Below are 21,656 nucleotides of genomic sequence, written 5' to 3'. Positions count from 1 at the left end.
TTTAGATAATGGAATGTTTGGAACGGGTGATCAAATAAATGTAGTAGGCAGCAAGTTTCCTTTGTCTATGGATGATTGGATAGAGGTCAAGGAAAGGAGTCGTGATGTTGTGAATCCTTCATCAGCTTTTAGTATAAATAACCTTGAAAATGAAGATGATATTTTGGCTAGGTTATATGGTGAAAAACCCTCTCCCGAGCAAATCTTGGAAATTGCTAGAGATAAGGGTTTGACCTATCAGAGAAGGGATAAAGATCAAAGCGGGAATCAAATTCCCCTTCGAACTATTAACCCTGGTGTAAACTCTGGAATAGATGTCGATTTGGGAAGTTGGTATAACAATGCAAAAATCTGGGTTCCTGTCTCCGAGATTGCTAAAATCCCTTCCCAAAGAGACAAGTTACTAAAAGCGATTCAAGGTCCTCAAGTCAAAACTTCTCAACAGAAGACTCGGGAAGTTGACTATCATGATGCTCCCATATATCTGTAAAGTTTAGATGCTGACAACAAAGATCACCAACCTTTCTTTATCACCTTATTAGTTAATGGGTATAAATTGAATAATTGCATGTTGGATTCTGGTGCATCAGCTTGTGTAATGACTAAAAGGGTCATGGAACATCTTAACTTAAGAGTTTCTAGACCCTACTATAACATATGCACCATGGATTCTAAGAAAATTGAAGTGCATGGTTTAATCAAAGATTTGCAGGTTCATCTTTCAGTTTACCCAGACATCATGGTTGTCATGGATATTGTTGTTGTGGATGTGCCTGATGCCTGGGGTATGCTGTTATCTAGAAAGTGGGCCTCTAATCTAGGAGGAAGTATTCAAATGAATTGGTCATATGCCATGATTCCTTCTCCTAGGGGTGATGGTTTTGTAAGACTAAATAGAGAGCCCGAAAGAAAATTTCATGTTAAAGATCCTAAGAGACCTCACAACGAAATAATCAAAGAGCAATCTGACATTGGGAACTATGCCATCATGTCTAATTTTATAATTCCTCCCAATGATGAGATTAGGGATCTCAAGGATAAAGTTTGGTATATGTACTTTGATGGTGCATTGTCTAGGCATGGTAAAGGTGCTGGAATAGTGCTTAAATCTCCCCTTGGTCACATTTTCAAGTTGGCCTATCGATTAGAATTTGAAGCAACCAACAATGTCGCTGAATATGAGGCTATATTGTTGGGGCTTGAGTTGGCCAAGTCCTTGAAGGTTAAATTGCTTAGCATTAAAGGGGATTCTGATTTAGTTATCATGCAGCTTAAAAATAAATTCACATGCAGAAATCAAAGATTAAGAAACTATAGAAATGCTGTCTGGGATACTATGGAGCATTTTGATGCCCTTGACCTCGAAGCAATTCCAAGAGAGCAAAATAGTTTGGCAGATGAACTTGCTGTAGCTGCTACTACTTTCCAGCTATCTGATGAGCTAATTAAAGATAAGATCAAAATGGAAGTAATATTCAAACCATCTGTTCCAGACAACTCAGAGCATTGGCAGGTCTTCAATGATGAAAAGCAAGTCATTCGTTTTCTTAATAGTTTGGATGAGTTTGAGGATTTCCGGATACTTTCTGAGGAGGATGGATCTTTAAATCATGAGGATATCATAAATCCTATTCCTAGGAATGTGGTTGCCTTAGAGCAACATTTTGATCGGCATGATGCCACGAAGCTGAGAGAAGAAAATAAGATGGACCCAGGCGAATATCTCGAGATAAACATTGGTACTTCTGAAAACCCAAAGATCGTTAAAATTGGTGGAGGTACTAGTGTGGAGGAAAGAAAAAAGTTAACTGATTTACTTCGCGAATATCGAGATATTTTAGCTTTTTCTTATGATGAATTAAAGGGCTATAGGGAAGATGTCATGGAACATACTATCCCCTTAAAGGATGAAAATGCTAAACCCTTTCGTCAGAAACTTAGGCAAATTAATCCTAAATTAGCCCCCTTGGTTCAGAAAGAACTTGCGAAAAAGCTTGCAGCAGGGATTATCGTCCAAACAAGGCATTCAACATGGTGTTCGAATCTGGTGATTGTTAGGAAAAAGAATGGTACGATAAGGCTGTGTGTCGATTTTCGAAACCTCAATCTAGCATGCAAGAAAGATAATTACCCTTTGCCAAACATGGAGACTTTATTGCAAAGAGTAACCGGTTCTGGAATGATGTTGCTGCTAGATGGTTTTTCTGGGTACAATCAGGTATGGGTTAAGAAGGGAGATCATCATAAAACCACGTTCACCACACCATGGGGTACCTTTGAATACATCAGAATGCCTTTTGGATTAACAAACGCTGGGGCTACATTCCAAAGGGCTATGGATTATGCCTTCAAAGGGTTAATCGGGAAATTTATTGAAATTTACCAAGATGATCTTATTGTTTTCTCTAAAGATGGTACCAGTCATGTAAATCATCTTAGGCAGGTTTTCGATAGATGTAGAGAATACGGGATTTCTTTGAATCCAGCTAAGTCTGTTTTTGGAGTAACGGAAGGGAAATTACTCGGTCATATCATTTCTAGGGAAGGAATCAAGATTGATCCTGAAAGAATTGAAGCAATCCAAAAGATTCCTCTCCCTCATAATCTTAAATCCCTTCAGTCTTTCCTCAGAAAGATAAATTTTATTAGAAGGTTTATTCCAAATTACGCAGAAATAGCTAAGCCTATTCAAAATCTTCTAAAGAAAGATGCAAAATTTGTTTGGCATGAAGACGGCAAAAAGGCTTTCCAAGAAATCAAATGTGCTATCGCAAGAGCTCCTGTCTTAGTTAGTCCCGATTATTCCAAGGATTTCATGATTTTTTCTTTCGCTTCCGAAGATACCATTGCTAGTGTCCTGCTTCAAAAGAATAAAGATGGTCACGAGCAGCCTATTGCTTTCATGAGTAGAGCACTTCAAAATTCCGAATTGAAGTACAATACCATGGAAAAGCAGGCTTATGCCCTGGTCAAGTCTCTTAAGCACTTTAAAACTTATGTGGGTTATTCTAAAATCATTGCTTTCGTCCCACATTCTGCTGTCAAGGATATATTAACTCAAACTGATTGCTTAGGGACTCGTGCTAGGTGGGTTACTAAAATACAAGAGTATGATTTAGAAATCAGACCCACCAAGCTGGTCAAAGGCCAAGGTTTAGCTCAGATGTTAACTGAAGGTAACGAAAAGACTCTTGGTTTGTTCTGTCTTAGCGATCTGTCTTCGCCGGAGTTGCAAAGATTAGCAGAGCACGAGTGATACAAGGACATAGTTTATTACTTGATGAATCTTGCATGTCCTAACCATTTAGTCGCTCATAAGAGAAGGGCTCTTAGACTAAAAGCCACTAAGTATTGCCTTATGAAGGATGGCCTTGGATGGAGAAATCCTGAGGGCATAGTGCTTAGGTGTGTTGACGACGTTGAGTCCAAGAAATTAATCTCTGAGTTTCATTCAGGATTTTGTGGTGGTCATTATGCTGCTAGAACTACCGCCCACAAAATCCTGAGAGCTGGCTATTATTGGCCTTCAATCTTTTCTGATGTGCACAAGTTTGTTAGAACCTGTCAAGCCTGTCAACTATTCACTGGGAAACAGAAGCTTGCTGCCCTGCCTCTACAACCTGTCATTGTAGAGGCACCTTTTCAACATTGGGGTCTGGACTTCATAGGGAAGTTCCATGAAAATTATAGCAATGGCTACTCTTGGATTTTGACTGCTACAGATTATTTTACTAAATGGGTTGAAGCCATTCTTGCTAAGAATGCCACTGAAAAGGTTATTATGGATTTCATTGAAAATAACATCATTACTAGATTTGGTGCCCTCGCTAAGATCACTACTGACAATGCCAAAGCTTTTAGTTCCTTAGAGTTTTCATCTTTTTGTTTCAAGTATGGCATTGTCTTATCTCATTCGTCAAATTACTATACTCAGGGTAATGGTCTGGCTGAATCAAGTAACAAGAATCTCATAACCATTATCAAGAAGATAGTAGGAGATAATAAGAGATCATGGGACAACAAAATCAAGTATGCTTTATGGGCAGATAGAATCACTAAGAAGAAAGCTACTGGTAAATCTTCTTTTGAATTAGTTTATGGCTTGGATGTAACTTTACCTGTGCACCTCAAATTGCCAGCTTATCAGCTCTTCCAGAATTTTTCTACTAATAAAGATTTTGTTCAGAATAGAATAGATCAGATTGTAGAGTTAGATGAAGCTCGTAGGACAGCTTTTGATGCTATATGTAAAAATCAATCTAACATTAAGAAAAGCTTTGATAAATTCTCTCGATCTAGATCTTTGCAGGTGGGAGATATGGTATTGCTTTGGGACCGCAAGAATGAGAAACTAGGAAAACATAAGAAGTTTGATAGTTTGTGGCTGGGACCTTACATCATTCGAGATATAGCTGGACCAAATTGGATGGCGAACCACTTGATCTACCAGCGAATGGCCAAATGCTCAAGTTGTTCTTCAAAGATGATATTTGATGCCATAGGGCATCCTTTGTATTGTATTTCTATCCCTACTCCTTGTCATTTCAGCATTTCATTTCTGTTTTAGATTAGATTTACTTTTCATAGTTAAAGAGCTTCTATCTTTTATGTGCTTAAATGTTATATGATGATTTTTGAATGGACGCTACTTATTTCTGTTGTGTGTTGCGTGGATGCAGATTCTGGATTCTCACATTCCTACAGTGCAGCAACGTGTCCCCAAGTAGAGCCAGATGTTGACCACTACCGGTCAACTGCCCATAGTAGTACACCCCATTTTTCTTTGCAAAAAGGGTAGCGCTTGATCGACATGTTCGTGCCATTCTATAGTCATCGACGGCTTGATCAATTTATGTTTTAAACCCAGTCTGGATGTATAAATTGTAAATAATCTTAGCAGATATGAGTCATGTCTGTAAATTGCCTAGGTGGACGTAATTTTCTAAGTGATAATCTACGTTCTGGAAGGTTTTTCATCTCACCGATCCATGATCGGCAGAGTTTTCCTTCAGCCTAACCCCAAAGCCGGGATGGATTTTGTCATTAGAATCTTAGGAGAATCCTAGTGTGTTAATCTGCTAGATTATAGTTGTGTCGCAGAACTGGATAGTTTATGAGGGTCTATGTCAAATGGGTTTTCCCCCTTGGGATGTAAAATTGTAAAAGTCATGATGTAAAGTGTCTTGAGGGTTAAGAAATGTTTTAATCCCCTCATAAGTCCTAAGTCCTAGGTCTTAGGTAATTTTCCCAAGAGCTAAGTTCAAGGATCCATTTAAAAATAAATTAAAAAATATATATATATATATAAAATAAATAAATAAAAATATATAAAATATAAAAAATAATAAAATAATAAAAAAGTAAAAAACCTAAAAATAATAAAATAATAATATTTTGAGTAAATAAATGCAGAATTTCAAATTTTTAATACATTAAAAATTCGACGGATGAGATCAAGAGATATCTTGATCCTCATCGACGGTCGAGATCATTTTGACATGGATCACTTGAACTAGCTGTTGGGATCTTTTCCTTTAAATAGGGTGCTAGGGGTCATTTGAGATCATTCGATCTTGGAGTCTTGTGCTGAAGAAGCTCTCTTGTAAATTTTTTTGGTGTTAATAAATAAAGACTTTGGGGTTAAAATCTTGCTGGTGTTACTCTCTGGAAGTGCTGTGAGCTATTTTATTTTCTGCATATTTTGATTTTCAGCCATTAGTAATAGCTTATTATAGAGTTTTGTTGAGCACAGGTATCTTGTTCACTTGCTAGGGTTTGAATGGTATTAGGTTTTTTGAAGTAATGGCAGGTATCTCCATTGCTTTTTGAGATCTAGTATTATTTTTCTCTCTTTATTGATGGTTGAAGTGAGCTGTGCAGCAAACCCTTATTGAAGAAGATCAGTGGGCGTTTGGGGAAGTTCTTGGCTGAACCAACCAACTCCCGCAAGCATTTTCTTGCAGAGCCCAGCTAGTTTTGATCCTGGTTTTATCATTTAGTCTATTTTTCTAAATTTGCATGAGAGATTTTCTGAAGTTTTTCATAGTAAATCTGATATTTTGAAAATATTACTGATTATCATTGGTAAATCTGGCTGTTAAAGAGTCAAAAGCTGTAATTTTTTTTAGCTGATCTAGGGTTTAAATTTTGTTTTATACGCAGATTTTATTTTCCTTCCTTCTGCAGGTTACAGGTGCTGGTAATTGAGAATTTTTTTTTTGTATGGGGTTTCATCAATAAAATCTGAAGTAGGGAAAGCTTAAATTTGTTTTTTAGGGTTCTCTGAGTTGCTGTTCTACAAGCGTGCCGAAATCTATCAGCAAACCTGCAATCAACAACAAATACACCATACGTTCCACCAACGTTTCTGTTGTTCAGTGAGGCCTCTCACGCTGCCGCCGCCAGAACATCCGTGGGCTTGCATTGGATCCACGCAGAAAACGTTGAGGCTCTATACCCTCGCTGCTGCGTCCTCACTCGTCGTGGTCAAACTGCAAACGATCTCTGCCCGCTGTTGAAGAAATCCGCTAAGAAAAAAACGTATCCATCTGCTGCTCCAGCCTCCTGCGGTTGCGTTTCTCACCACGCATCATCTGCATCAAATATTTCGTGGCCCTGCACCTGTTCAAACAAAAAAAAAATCGTTGAAGTTCCAGAGACGAGGTAAGGATCAGAGTTGTTCCATGGACGTTAGGTGAAGGTCTCGATTCATAAGTTTGCATTTTGAATACTAATCAAATCTTTTTACGCTGTTAAAATCGCATGAGGACAGGCTGTGTATGCGTATTCCCCTAAGTTTCATCGTAAATGCAACTGCAGCCGTCCACTTTAGATTTTAATTTTATCATAGTTTAGTTTAGATTTAATTAAGTTTCGTTGTTTCCCTTTGGGCTTTAACTTTTAAATATATAAAATATAAAGGGTCCCGTTTTGGTTTTTTTTTTAAATTAGGATTTTAGATTTATAATTCTAGTTTTAGTTCAAATTTTATTTATAACAAATATAAAATTCCTAAAAAAAAATTCTTTTCTTATACTTTAGGTTTGAGACTTTAATTTAGATTTGATTAAAATTAGATTTTAGTGTTTTTTGTTTTTGTTTTTGTTATTTTTTTTGTTTTTGTTTTTGTTTTTGTTTTTGTTTTTTTTGTTTTGTTTTGTTTTTTTTTTTGTTTTTGTTTTTTTTTTTTTTTTTTAAATCATAAAAAATTCATAAAATATTTCTTTTCTTATGGTTTAGGTTTATTTTCTTAGTTATAGGTAAATAATAAAATTTTTTGAGAAGACTTAAAGAAGTTCTTGGAAATTTCATTTTGGCAAATTTTGCAGTTGTTTATGTTCCATTACTCTATGGCTAAATGTACTTAAAGGTTTAATTAAAGTTAGCTCTGTGAAAGTTGCAACTGACCAGCATTTAAATTCTATGATCCTTTAAAGCATTTAAATTTTCTTTGAGTTCAATTGCTGGATCATCTTTAAAGCATTGTGGTTTTACTGGATATCTTGCATCGTTCAGGTTGTTTGATGGTAAATGATTGCTGTACATGGTTTACATCTCTGCAACTAACTGTTTAAACATCAAACCCACAAGGCACTGGTCTTTTAACTTAACAAAATCAACTTAGTGCTTGTTTCTTCGTGTCTCCCAACCCAACTGGTCGACAGTTGGTCTTCATCACCTCATAGGGTCTACCCCCCTTAGCCGCGAGAGACAGGCTTAAATGGAGAGATCGGGGATCAGGGTGACAGCCCCCGGTCTGAGCGTTGTCGTGACAATCTGTGCGACAACAGGTTGTTTGATTGCACTTGAAATAAAGCAAGTGAATGTAAAACACCTCATGATTCAAAAAGTTTAAACTGAGCTTTCAATACATTGTTTTTGATGCAGTGCATAAAGTCAAGATCATGCCAGATGTGCCATCCAGATGTAGTTTTCAGTCTTGTAGGTCATCCTTTCTAAATATGGAGTCCCTATGCTCCCGATCTTCAAATTTACAGTCCACAGTTTTGGCTGGATGGGAAGCAGTGAGAAAAATTTGTGTTAGACCCCATCCTCCTCTGCGTGCCACATATTCTCAGCGTGCTCTTGCTTATGTGCAAGCTATTGCAGAATACATACGAGAGGTGTCTACCCTTATAAAAGCAGGGGCGACATCACTTCGCAACAGCACATCAAATGAAATGACACAAGGTGTGACTTATCTTCTATAACTTTGTAGAGGTTTTAGACCATCTTTGTCCATGTCTGGCTATTAAGAAAAAATATTCAGTCACATAGCACAATTTGAACCTCTCTGTTACAGGGATGTAGGTTATTAACAAAATTGTGTTTGTTGATTTCTTTTAATTGTCATGTAGTTCGGAAAATGCAAATTCTTTCACAATGAAGGTAATACTCTGCATATTATTAAGTAATTGTGTAAATTGAAATGTGTGCAACTTGTATAGACTACAACAAATACTGTTGCAACCAGAGGAAGAACTGTTAAGAAATGATTCTGTAGATGCTGCCCTGGAAGGAACTACTCCTAAGCCAAAGAAAACTATTGGAAAAATTAAGGTTCAAGGTATAGTAGCATCTGATTCTTTTCATGGTTATTTTGTATTATAAAAATGTTTATAATGTACAAACACATATCAAAAACTTAAAAAATAATCAGAATTTTGGTTCTTGAAATTTCTTTCCAGGATTGCTTCAGATTGGCATGTTCCAAACTTCTCAATTTTGCCAAGGCTGGTACAACAAATCCTTCCACTTTATACCAAGCAAGGACTTCAACAAAAACTTTCCAAACCCTAAATAAGGCATTCACAATCACTATAAACATTAACTAACAAGGCATAGCAAAGCATCCCAATGAAGTGTCTCCCCAAAAAACAACAATCTGTCATCACATCAATTGTCCAACCCACAATTCATCTGTCACAAGTAATCTGCTCAAAAAGGAGACTGAATCAAGGTTCCAGTAGTCTGTTCCAAGGAACTATGGTAGGACTATTCTTCGTACTATAAAAAAACTGAACTCACACTAGGTAACAAATCTGCTCCTGACTTGGCAGAGGCTCTGTTCCAAGCTTTGTACAAGCTTATCTAGAGAAAAAGAGTTCAGAGGTCAGAGGTATATTTATGTGATATATGAGCTTCCTAAAAGACTACTTCTCTGAAGAATGTGAGCTACAAGAAAACCATAATTTCAGTGAAAAATGTGAGCTACAGGAAAACCATAATTTCAGTGAAAAATGTGAGCTACAAGGTATAGTAGCATCTGATTCTTTTCATGGTTATTTTGTATTGACTTGATATGGATGCATCAATAATAAGTACAGTTGATTTGTTTTTATTCCTTATTTTCTAAATGGCACATATCTCGTTCTTCTTGAAAGGCAGTGAAAAAGAAACAAATAGATGTAGAGAATAGAGATCTATTGTGCTGTTATAATTTCCATAAATTTTTTTCCATTAGGTAGGTTTGGGAGTCTATGGTTGTTTGATTGCACTTGAAATAAAGCAAGTGAATGTAAAACACCTCATGATTCAGAAAGTTTAAACTGAGCTTTCAATGCATTGTTTTTGATGCAGTGCGTAAAGTCAAGATCATGCCAGATATGCCATCCAGATGAAGTTTTCAGTCTTGTAGGTCATCCTTTCTAAACATGGAGTCCCTACGCTCCTGATCTTCAAATTTACAGTCCACAGTTTTGGCTGGATGGGAAGCAGTGAGAAAAATTTGTGTTAGACCCCATCCTCCTCTGCATGCCACATATTCTCAGCATGGTCTTGCTTATGTGCAAGCTAGTGCAGAATACATACGAGAGGTGTCTACCCTTATAAAAGCAAGGGCGACATCACTTCGCAACAACACATCAAATGAAATGACACAAGGTGTGACTTATCTTCTATAACTTTGTAGAGGTTTTAGACCATCTTTGTCCATGTCTCGCTATTAAGAAAAAATATTCAGTCACATAGCACAATTTGAACCTCTCTGTTACAGGGATGTAGGTTATTAACAAAATTGTGTTTGTTGATTTCTTTTAATTGTCATGTAGTTCAGAAAATGCAAATTCTTTCACAATGAAGGTAATACTCTGCATATTATTAAGTAATTGTGTAAATTGAAATGTGTGCAACTTGTATAGACTACAGCAAATACTGTTGCAACCAGAGGAAGAACTGTTGAGAAATGATTCTGCAGATGCTGCCCTGGAAGGAACTGCTCCTAAGCCAAAGAAAACTATTGGAAAAATTAAGGTTCAAGGTATAGTAGCATCTGATTCTTTTCATGGTTATTTTGTATTATAAAAATGTTTATAATGTACAAACACATATCAAAAACTTAAAAAACAATGAGAATTTTGGTTCTTGAAATTGCTTTCCAGGATTGCTTCAGATTGGCATGTTCCAAACTTCTCAATTTTGCCAAGGCTGGTACAACAAATCCTTCCACTTTATACCAAGCAAGGACTTCAACAAAAACTTTCCAAACCCTAAATAAGGCATTCACAATCACTATAAACATTAACTAACAAGGCATAGCAAAGCATCCCAATGAAGTGTCTCCCCAAAAAACAACAATCTGTCATCACATCACTTGTCCAACCCACAATTCATCTGTCACAAGTAATCTGCTCAAAAAGGAGACTGAATCAAGGTTCCAGTAGTCTGTTCCAAGGAACTATGGTAGGACTATTCTTCGTACTATTAAAAAACTAAACTCACACTAGGTAACAAATCTGCTCCTGACTTGGCAGAGGCTCTGTTCCAAGCTCTGTACAAGCTTATCTAGAGAAAAAGAGTTCAGAGGTCAGAGGTATATTTATGTGATATATGAGCTTCCTAAAAGACTACTTCTCTGAAGAATGTGAGCTACAGGAAAACCATAATTTCAGTGAAAAATGTGAGCTACAGGAAAACCATAATTTTACTGAAAAATGTGAGCTACAAGGTATAGTAGCATCTGATTCTTTTCATGGTTATTTTGTATTGACTTGATATGGATGCATCAATAATAAGTACAGTTGATTTGTTTTTATTCCTTATTTTCTAAATGGCACATATCTCGTTCTTCTTGAGAGGTAGTGAAAAAGAAACAAACGGATGTAGAGAATAGAGATCTATTGTGCTGTTATAATTTCCATCAAATTTTTTCCATTAGGTAGGTTTGGGAGTCTATGGTTGTTTGATTGCACTTGAAATAAAGCAAGTGAATGTAAAACACCTCATGATTCAGAAAGTTTAAACTGAGCTTTCAATACATTGTTTTTGATGCAGTGCGTAAAGTCAAGATCATGCCAGATATGCCATCCAGATGCAGTTTTTAGTCTTGTAGGTCATCCTTTCTAAATATGGAGTCCCTACGCTCCCGATCTTCAAATTTACAGTCCACAGTTTTGGCTGGATGGGAAGCAGTGAGAAAAATTTGTGTTAGACCCCATCCTCCTCTGCGTGCCACATATTCTCAGCGTGGTCTTGCTTATGTGCAAGCTAGTGCAGAATACATACGAGAGGTGTCTACCCTTATAAAAGCAGGGGCGACATCACTTCGCAACAACACATCAAATGAAATGACACAAGTTGTGAGTTATCTTCTATAACTTTGTAGAGGTTTTAGACGGCAAGAGCTAACCAGCCTGCCATAGGGCATTAAATGCCCGTATGGAGGCCCCCTTTACCATCCATGCCCATGCCTTTCCATCCGCCATCCATCGTTTCTCTGGGAGCTCGACTGCCCATCGCATCAAACGTTTTCCGGGAACGAGGGACCCACCACCTCCGAGCTGGCACCCACTGTGCTGGCGCATTTTCAAACGAACGCTCGCGCCAAAGAGCCATTTGCTCCATTCGCTCTCCCGTCGAAGCTCCTCTGCAACCCCTCTCGAGCATACACTGCATCCCGCAGCTACATTGGAATATTCACTACGGTGCGCGCCTTGTTGGTGGCTTCAACTGTGGAAATACGAACCCCACTATCGTTCGACATCATTATAGAAAACAATTGGATTTACCTTCAAGAAATATTTGAAAAAGTCTCAAGGAGCGTTGTAAATTCCTTTAAATTCCCAAGCAAAACATGTTTATCTGAATTACAGAAAACATCTGTGGAAAGAGTCATGCAATTTCATTATTACTGTACTGTAAGATACTTCATTGTTTTGTGGATTTGAAGATGGATCCAGCATTGATCTGATTACTGTGAAAGAAGGCACAGCAGGACAAGATAAGCCATTACTGTGAAAGAAGGCACAACGAGACAGATAAGCCAAAGGCATTGATGCAGCTAGGTTATGAATTAAGGTACTGACAATTCTTGCTGTATTCTAATTTGCATTTCAATATCATAAAATCTCATTTTGTTCCTTCCAATTTTAGTCATTGTTTATGGATGGACAGAGCGTCCATCATTGAACCCATTAGTTTATTGACCAAAGCCAATCCAGTTGTGATTCTGGTAGGTCCAAGATCTATACCGTCAGTGCCCATTAGCCCTTTGATTTTTGAAATTAATTGGGAAACAACAAATGGGCTTGTTGTTGATTGCAAAGATTCTACTATGCAGATTAGATGCTGGAGTCTGTCTGTAGATTTATAGGCCGAGTTTGGTATTGAAAGAAAAAATAAACCCAGTGACTTTCAAGTAGGTATGTAACATCCACGACTTCCGGATTGAGTTCACATTACAAAGGGTTTTCTATCCAGATTAATGTTGGCAACAGAATCGCCATATCTCACAGTTTAGGGTGATATCATATCTCTGTGTTGGTGTCTATTATTCCCTAATTCTTCGTATTCATGAAAGACTGAAAGAATCGCTTGATATAATGTTTGTAAATGCCTTTCAGCTGACCGTGCTAGATAAATTTCAATCAGAGTTTTGATTCTTAGTGAATATTCCGATTTAGAATTTCCACTTATCTGTGTCAAGAAAATGACCCATGGCCAAAGTAATGGAGTCTAGTCCTATTTAGAACTATTTACTAAATATTTCTTAGTATCTTACTTCTAATTTGTTTAATTTTGTCCTCTCTCCCAATATTTTATGTTCATCTAAATATAGGGTTGTTTGCCAGGTAGTTGCAGACTGTTTGGCTTTCCACTAGTGCGATTCTGCATTTCAAGCTTTCTTCAGGCTCTCTATTGAGAATACCTGCTCAAGCAGCATCTTGGTTGACTCTAATATCCATCATACGAAAAAGCTACTTGCAGTTGTTACCTGTCAGGGCTGTGGGACAATCATATTTGTCCTAGGGATTCCAGTTTGCTTCGAGAAAATTTTCAAGGTACTCATTCTGGTCTTATGTCAATAAATGCTGCTACTTGGAGATTCCTATTTAGCAGGTCTATTTAATGGCAGGCTGGTTAGCTCTTTATTTATGACAAAGACATTTTCATACAGGAAGAGGTTTGTGAAAAACCTTATTTGCACTGATAAGAAATCGATGTGCCTTCGCCCTTGCTACAACCCATCCTGGTGCCACCGACGTTGTAGCTGTCTATTTAGCGGCTATATTATCTTTCTAATGAAAACCTCCAATGCCCAAGGTTTTATATTTAGCAGCTGGGGTAGCTGCACTGCACAAAGGGCCTGAAAATCGATCCAAAGATATATACACTCCAAATATTGTGGCAAGTACTGTGTATACTATCTACAAAAACATTTCAATTTTTAAATTTAACGGCATTTTACTGAAAATTTTAGAAAAGTAAGCCTGTCTTGTCCCATTCAAGACAAGTCACATAACACAAGATCATGCCAAGCTCTATCATATGTAAGTGTTTCATTCTTTTAATCAAACAAAGCTCTCCCAACATCATCACTCCCATGTCATATCTTCTCAAAATTTCCCTGTTTCCTAATTTGAGGGGTCACATTTCCATCACATTTCCGTTTCAAATTCAGGTTTCCATTTCCCCATATCATGCAACTTAGTTATAGAGGTATTCCTGCTTCACCAAATTTCGTCATCCAACATTTTCCTTGGTCGTCCATGGCCACATAGTAGGTGTATTGTCTCTTCCATCTTATTTAGAGAGATCCAATTCTGCCATTAGGAGACAGTCCATATATGGTGAAGAAGGAATCTAAACCCTTTCAGCCATTACTTCCCTTCTAAACTTATTGACATCCTTTCTATTCATGTGAGTTGTGCAACATCCAAGTCCCATAAAGGAACCCACTTCTCGTCGATAAGAGTTATCACTTAATTCCATTTCCCAAGATTCAAGTCACAAGATTTTGGTCCCATCCATTCAAAAGAGATTTCATACTTTATATTCCCTTTCAAGTTCATCTCTTAAGGCCCTGATCAGTATAGGTTACCTATCCTCCCCTAAAATTTGCAATTTCATTAACTACTCTCTATACTCTTGCACTAACATATCCTTTTGTTTTAAATTATAAAATCACCTAAACAAGGCCTAATAATTCCCTCAACTCGTTGTCTGGGACTTAATCTTCTTCTCAACAAACTTTACTCTTCTGGGTCAATCTTCAACTATGTCCTCAATGTCAAATTATTGCTTCTTGAACCCAATCTATTACTACATCTAGGTTTTAAATCTCCTCAAGAAAGTAAAACTTCACACCTCATTTGGGTTCATTGTTTCAATATTGCTTCTATGAGCTCTTCTAAAGCATCAAGTGCTTCAATCAGAGTGTTGGCAGGCAATAATTGCTCTTCCATCTTCAAAATCCTTAATCTCTTCTTTATAGCCTCTACCCTTTTGCATACTTGTCATCACATACCCCCTAACGTGAATAATCTACCTTCCCCTTCTTCACCAACAAAAATAACTCTGCTTGATCATCCTCTGCAACCAGGCTTTGGTTTCAAGTGGGATTCTGTCCTTTTCATCTGAAGCTCTATTCAGAGTTCTGGCTACCTCTGTACATTTCACCTCTGACTCATTTTGACTACAAGTTCCTCCGGATTTTCGGGTTTTCTTTCTAATTTATTGGACTACTAGAGGAATCTTTCCATTCTTTGGCCCTTGGCATTATCTGTGGAATCCCATCCTGCATTGGGAGACATAAATTTGTAGTGGCAAACCCTCATATAAGTTGGGTCAGGTTTTCTGCATTTTCAGGCCTATTCTCCTTTGTCTGAGCACATCAATTCTGAGACTGTCCTGTATATTTATAATCAAGAGGTAAAGCGAGACTTTCAGGTGCACAAGCAGTTAATCAAGGACAACAGGGATGCCCTTGGCACAATTACAGTGAAGTCACAGACTCATGATCACCAAATTTCTTCACAAAATGATACTATTATGGGGATTCTGCCCCATTTGAATCAAAGGGTGATGCAGTTGGAAATGGAATGTGCTTTCCTAAGAAGCACACAGTAAAGTCAGAATGATATTTCAGGTGCTTCCAATCACATAAACTTGGACTCTGCAGAGATTGGAGAAATCAGGGAAGAAGACACTGTGTGGCAGCTCTTTGAAGCCATGGAAATAGGAGATTTGGAACCAGTGCACTCTACCCAAGGAATGGAAGAAGCTGACAGCTGTAACATCTTTTATTATTCTGATTTATTTCAAGGTTTTACTAATACTAGGAAGCTTTTACAGGATTTATACTTGTGTGAACTGTTGGAAATCTTTGTTAGCAGTCTTTTGTAAGCTGGGAATTTTAGACATGGAGTTGGAATGCCTAGCTTATCTGGAATTTCAAAGAACAATGTACTTCTGCTGTTACGTAGGGTAATTGTTTATATATATTCAATTAAAACATTTTTATTTTACAATCATTTAACAATTAATTTATAACCAATCAACTATTAAATTAATACAAAACATCAATACTTTATAATAAAAACATGATATGACCATTAAACTAACATTCAAGAATCTCATGAGGCCACAAAAAAACACCCCTTACAATGTGTAGAACTACAACACCCACAGATCAGTAGAGCTCCTCATCAAATATCCAAGATTATTGCCATGCACATTCCAGACCCATGTAAATACACAAAAACAAATTCTCCATGCCTTTCTCAAACAGTGAATCGAACTTTCTTATTAAAAGAGTTTTATATTTTAATTCCCTCAATACAAATACTAAGCATGCCTTGGGGGACTTTCTGGTGATCATTAAGCAGTGATAAAACTTGCAATAGTTGTTTTCCAAGCTACAGCAATTGAAGTTGTTTCCCACATCACAGAAACTCCTTTATGACACTGGCACAAAACTATATTATCATAAGCTTTATTAAGTATGCATTTAAGTTCCTCTTTTACAACTAGTTGAGAAATGCCTTTGTCACTCAATTAAAATATTGCTCATAGTTAAATGCTATCAGATCTAAAGTAACAGCCAAGGAGTGTGCCCTCCTGGCTGGCATAACTCAAGTAAATAATGACTTTCCAGCAGGTCACCCTAATGTAACTCCTCATTGAGGGTGCCCTTCATGTAATTAGTAAAGTTAACTCCCTCATGAACCTCTAACGCTGGTTGTAACTATTTATACCAGCAGGACTGCAGATCCAAAAATAATTGAAATAACCATCTCAAGTACTGTGCCTTCCTCTGCTGTCATAAATGAATGTGGACAGGCCCAAAAGTAGCATCAAATCAGCACCTTTCCTCTGCTGTTAAGTTATCCCTGCTGCTGGTTATAACTCCCATCACAAGCATGCCCAATTTCTTGTTGTAGACACTGTGTTTGGGCTTCAAAGGAGTGCCCCATATCTTGATATATCTCCTCAAAAGAACACTCGAACTTCTGAACATAACCCACAGCCACATACTTTTACTGCAGTGCCCTATCTTATGCAAATCTGCCCTGGAAACAATGGGAAACATGCAGGAATGTGGCACAAATGTCCATGATTGAAGTGGCCACAAATCGACTTTGATTTAACTTGAAAGATATTATCATGAAAGGTACTTCGAGCTTTTGCATCCTTGGTAGAAGTAATGAAGGAACTTCCCTACATTTATTTTTACTATGCCCTTAATCAATACCGGTGTGGAAAGAAGTTGAACATTAGACCTCACTTCAGCGTTTGTGGGATAAATTGATCTTGGAAGATTGCTTTCAAGAGCACTTTAATAGAAGAGAGCTGAAGGAAAATATAACACTGCATAGTGACAACAACAAAATAGATTCATGTTAGAATACTTTAATATGATAAAATATCCTGATTGAAATTGATTATTTTTATTCTACCTCAAGTTTGAATGCACATCCTTGAAAAATAACACAAAATCAAATATCAGTGATAAGACTTTGGGCATAAAGAGAGCATCTTTATTTTTCTATTAGCATAAAGAGTTAATAATGCACGCACATGTTAATAATGCATGCATGCTCATGAAAATGAGGATGTAGCATGACAAGAAGAAATGAACCATTTAAGACAAACCTTGTCATGCTAGCAAGGATTCTAAGGATTTCAAAATATCACCTTTTAGTAAGATTGACTAAAGAAACCCTAGAAAATGGTTTTTCCTGTTACATTTTCAAAAACATTGCTATATCCAGCGATTCTGATTGCAGTTGACTGTTAGTGTTTTCCAGAGCTACTGCTGACATCTTGAAAGAGGGATTGCATTGGTTGGAGGGTTCCAAATAGAGAGAACACTCCTATGCTTATCCAGATCTCCATCAACAAGAGGCAATATCCAGGAAGTCAAATCATGTGTGCTAAATGTTTCCTCCTATGGCCACACAGTGTGAATCATCAACTGGTATACTTATTTGACAGGATTGCATTTGTGATTTCAACAAACATTTTTGGTTGAAGTGATTCTAATGTCTCCACAAATAGTTAACACAACTTTCTCTTCTTCCTTTTGATTCTAGCCATTCCAAGCTATGGATGGTCTCCATATTTTTTAATTCTAGCCATTCCAACTTATCAGTGCTCCTTCTGCTAGCTAATGCTCTTATATGATGGATGACAAATCGTAATCCTTCTGCTCCAGGGTGCTGAACCAACATCTCTTGCAACAGCCCTAAACCCAAGTGAGTTTAGTTGATTGTGTTTTTTAAAATGCCCTCTAGTATGTTGGAATCTCCTGCTTATAACCTCCACTTTTCATGGAATTTGTAAGAATTTTCTTATTTCTTTCATCTAGTTAATCAGAATAAGATCTCTATTGGATCTAAGTAATAAGGTCTCAACAGTCAATTTGATTTGAGGAGTCAGTGTGATCAATCAATGAGATCTAAGATGGAATGAGTTACATTTATTTAATGTATAAATCTGTGATTCTGAATTAATAAAAAATGAGAGTGTGTGTTTAGTGTTCTCAATTTTTAAACTCTGTCCTTCAGTATTCATGTTTTTGTTTTTCATGTCTTCATTTTTACATCGTATCAGTGCATATGCTGACCATGCTTCCACTACAGTGGTGGTAGCAACATTAGCAACATTAACATCAATTTCTCCTTTTATCTTTTTTTTGGATGAGTGAGCATCTATGGTTGGAAGTATGTCCAACTCATACAAGTCTGCTGCAGCTTTTTGGAGGTGATGCTTTCAGCTTATGAAGCTACAAGCTGTAAATGTTGCTCAAGGAAAATGGGTCATGGAGCATTGCAAGTAGTACTAAGCCCAAGCCTTTACCACCACAAGATGTTGTAGAAACTGAAAGGTTAAGAAGTGAAAAGCCCATGCAACTACTGTATTGAATATTGAAAATTCGATTGTAGCTCAAGTAAAAGGGAAAAATAAGCATATGACAAATTGAAAACTTTCTATGAGAACAAGGATTCGCCCGTTAATTTTTAGGTAAACTGTCAAATTATCCAGAACTGTCAGCCCAGAGATTTATCATTAATCACTCATTTGCTTGACACAAGTTGCACTTTAAATATTTAAGCGTGGCAAGCAAATTAATAAACATTCACTCAAAATTTGCATAATTTACTTCAATGTTTTTAAAGGTTTCATCAAACTTGCTATACCAGTAAATTCCAGCCAAACGCTGTTATATTAGACACAGAGAGGCAAGGCATCTGCTTTTTTCCAAATACTCCTCAACCGTCAAATTATCCAAATTTTCCGGCCCGATTTATAATAGCAACGGCCCGAATAAGCACTCATGTTTCGGCCAGTTAGAGCAGGACAAAGATAAATTAAATGTATGCAAGCAAATTAATATACACTCACTCAATTTGCTTATTATAGGTTCCATATTTCCAACATTTTGCCAAAGTTACTGTGCCCGTCTAAGCTAAAAGATTAAAGCTGTATCTTTCAGAAAATTAGAGTCAATTACTCTGATCATGAAGTTCTATTTTCTTGCATGATAAAAGAAAAAAACATCTAGACAAGGATTTTAATACGAAGATGGAGGATTTTCAATCCTAGCCAAGGATTGTAGGAAAAAGTGTACAGGAGAAGTAATGCCAAAGCGAATCAAATTAAAATGCGAATTTTACTCAACTCATGGAAACAACTTTCCGTTTTGCTGGATGCATTGGAACCTATAAAAGCTATACTGTTCTGTAGGTTCTTTTTAATGCTAAAGTATTCTTTATGTCTGATTACTAATTAGCAATGGTGGGTTGTTTAAGGCATCAGGGTTAGTAATTTGTATAAACTTGAAAATGTAGCAGATGATGAATGTATACATGTATGCTAAATGTTGTACAAAAGTAATGAAATTATCCTGTTCCTTTAGCTCATGGGAGGTGGAAAGAGCAGAAGGGTGACCTTAAGAGTTGTTGAGGCTTCCTAACCCTGAGCGTTTACACTTGCAGGTCCCGAGGAGGTTGAGTAGACTTAGGTTGGACAGTGGACTCAGATTTCTCTTTAAAATATGGTTAATGCACTGCAGAGATCCATATTTTATTTTAACCAGATTTAGTGATGCCCCTATTATGGTTGGAATTCTACATCGAATATATGAAGAGAACAACAACAGTATTGATTCTGTTGATTCTGTTGAACAGCGCAGAGTATAATTTACCTATTAAAAATGGAAGAGCGACCTTGCCTGATCAGCAATATCTTCACTTGTCTATAGATGCAAGAATGAGCCTGCCGAGATTCAGCACCGTGAGCGGACCTGCTAGGTGAGCCAACACCGTGAGCGGGATGCAGTGTATGCTCGAGAGGGGTTGCAGAGGAGCTTCGACGGGAGCGCGAATGGAGCAAATGGCTTTTTGGCGCGAGCGTTCGTTTGAAAATGCGCCAGCACAGCGGGTGCCAGCTCGGAGGTGGTGCGTCCCCCGTTTCCCAGAACGGAGGTGGTGCGTCCCCCGTTTCCCAGAAAACGTTTGATGCGATGGGCAGTCGAGCTCCCATAGAAACGATGGATGGCGGATGGAAGGGCATGGGCATGGATGGTAAGGGGGCCTCCATACGGGCATTTAATGCCCTATGGCAGGCTGGTTAGCTCTTGCCATCACCATCTTTGTCCATGTCTTGCTATTAAGAAAAAATATTCAGTCACATAGCACAATTTGAATCTCTCTGTTACAGGGATGTAGGTTATTAACAAAATTGTGTTTGTTAATTTCTTTTAATTGTCATGTAGTTCGGAAAATGAAAATTCTTTCACAATGAAGGTAATACTCTGCATATTATTAAGTAATTGTGTAAATTGAAATGTGTGCAACTTGTATAGACTACAGCAAACACTGTTGGAACCAGAGGAAGAACTGTTGAGAACTGTTGAGAAATGATTCTGCAGATGCTGCCCTGGAAGCAACTGCTCCTAAGCCAAAGAAAACTATTGGAAAAATTAAGGTTCAATCTGATTATTTTCATGGTTATTTTGTATTATAAAAATGTTTATAATGTACAAACACATATCAAAAACTTAAAAAACAATGAGAATTTTGGTTCTTGAAATTGCTTTCCAGGACTACTTCAGATTGGCATGTTTCAAACTTCTCAATTTTTCCAAGGCTGGTACAACAAATCCTTCCACTTTATACCAAGCAAGGACTTCAACAAAAACTTTCCAAACCCTAAATAAGGCATTCACAATCACTATAAACATTAACTAACAAGGAATAGCAAAGCATCCCAATGAAGTGTCTCCCCAAAAACAACAATCTGTCATCACATCAATTGTCCAACCCACAATTCATCTGTCACAGGTAATCTGCTAAAAAAGGACACTGAATCAAGGTTCCAGTAGTCTGTTCCAAGGAACTATGGTAGGACTATTCTTCGTACTATAAAAAAACTGAACTCACACTAGGTAACAAATCTGCTCCTGACTTGGCAGAGGTTCTGTTCCAAGCTCTGTACAGGCTTATCTAGAGAAAAAGAGTTCAGAGGTCAGAGGTATATTTATGTGATATATGAGCTTCCTAAAAGACTACTTCTCTGAAGAATGTGAGCTACAGGAAAACCATAATTTCAGTGAAAAATGTGAGCTACAAAAGGCCCATAATCTCTGTGAAAAATGTGAGCTACAAAAGAACCATAATCTCAATGAAAAAAACCGAGCAAAAGAAAAGCCATAATGTCTGTGTGATGCGAATTAAGCTTTGTACAGGCTTACCTAGAGAAAAAGAGTTCAGAGGTCCAAGGTATATTTATGTGATATATGAGCTTCCTAAAAGACTACTTCTCTGAAGAATGTGAGCTACAGAAAAACCATAATTTCAGTGAAAAATGTGCGCTACCAAAGAACCATAATCTCTGAAAAAGGCGTGCTACAGAAGAACCATAATCTCTATGAACAA

At 37.3% G+C, this 21,656-nt stretch overlaps 2 protein-coding genes across 3 annotated transcripts in view; one reads left to right on the top strand and one right to left on the bottom strand.

Annotated features, from left to right (window-relative positions):
- LOC149237515 (MLO-like protein 9) overlaps positions 1-21,656 on the top strand; it is a 67,790-nt gene that overhangs the window by 20,474 nt on the left and 25,660 nt on the right. The gene's annotated exons all lie outside the window — the stretch shown is intronic.
- Positions 16,523-20,510, bottom strand: LOC149237516 (uncharacterized). Its single transcript, XM_089372671.1, has 2 exons — positions 19,925-20,510; positions 16,523-17,085 (listed from the first exon to the last, which is right to left on the bottom strand). Exons 1-2 carry the CDS (start codon positions 20,317-20,319, stop codon positions 17,043-17,045), a joined length of 438 nt encoding a protein of 145 aa, XP_089228797.1. The 5' UTR covers positions 20,320-20,510; the 3' UTR covers positions 16,523-17,042.

The sequence above is a fragment of the Pinus tabuliformis genome, chromosome 8 (genome assembly GCF_031772625.1).
Source record: "Pinus tabuliformis cultivar Carrire ecotype Pingquan chromosome 8, CPIR1, whole genome shotgun sequence".
Classification (NCBI taxonomy): domain Eukaryota; kingdom Viridiplantae; phylum Streptophyta; class Pinopsida; order Pinales; family Pinaceae; genus Pinus; species Pinus tabuliformis.
This window is presented reverse-complemented; position numbering and strand designations above follow the sequence as displayed.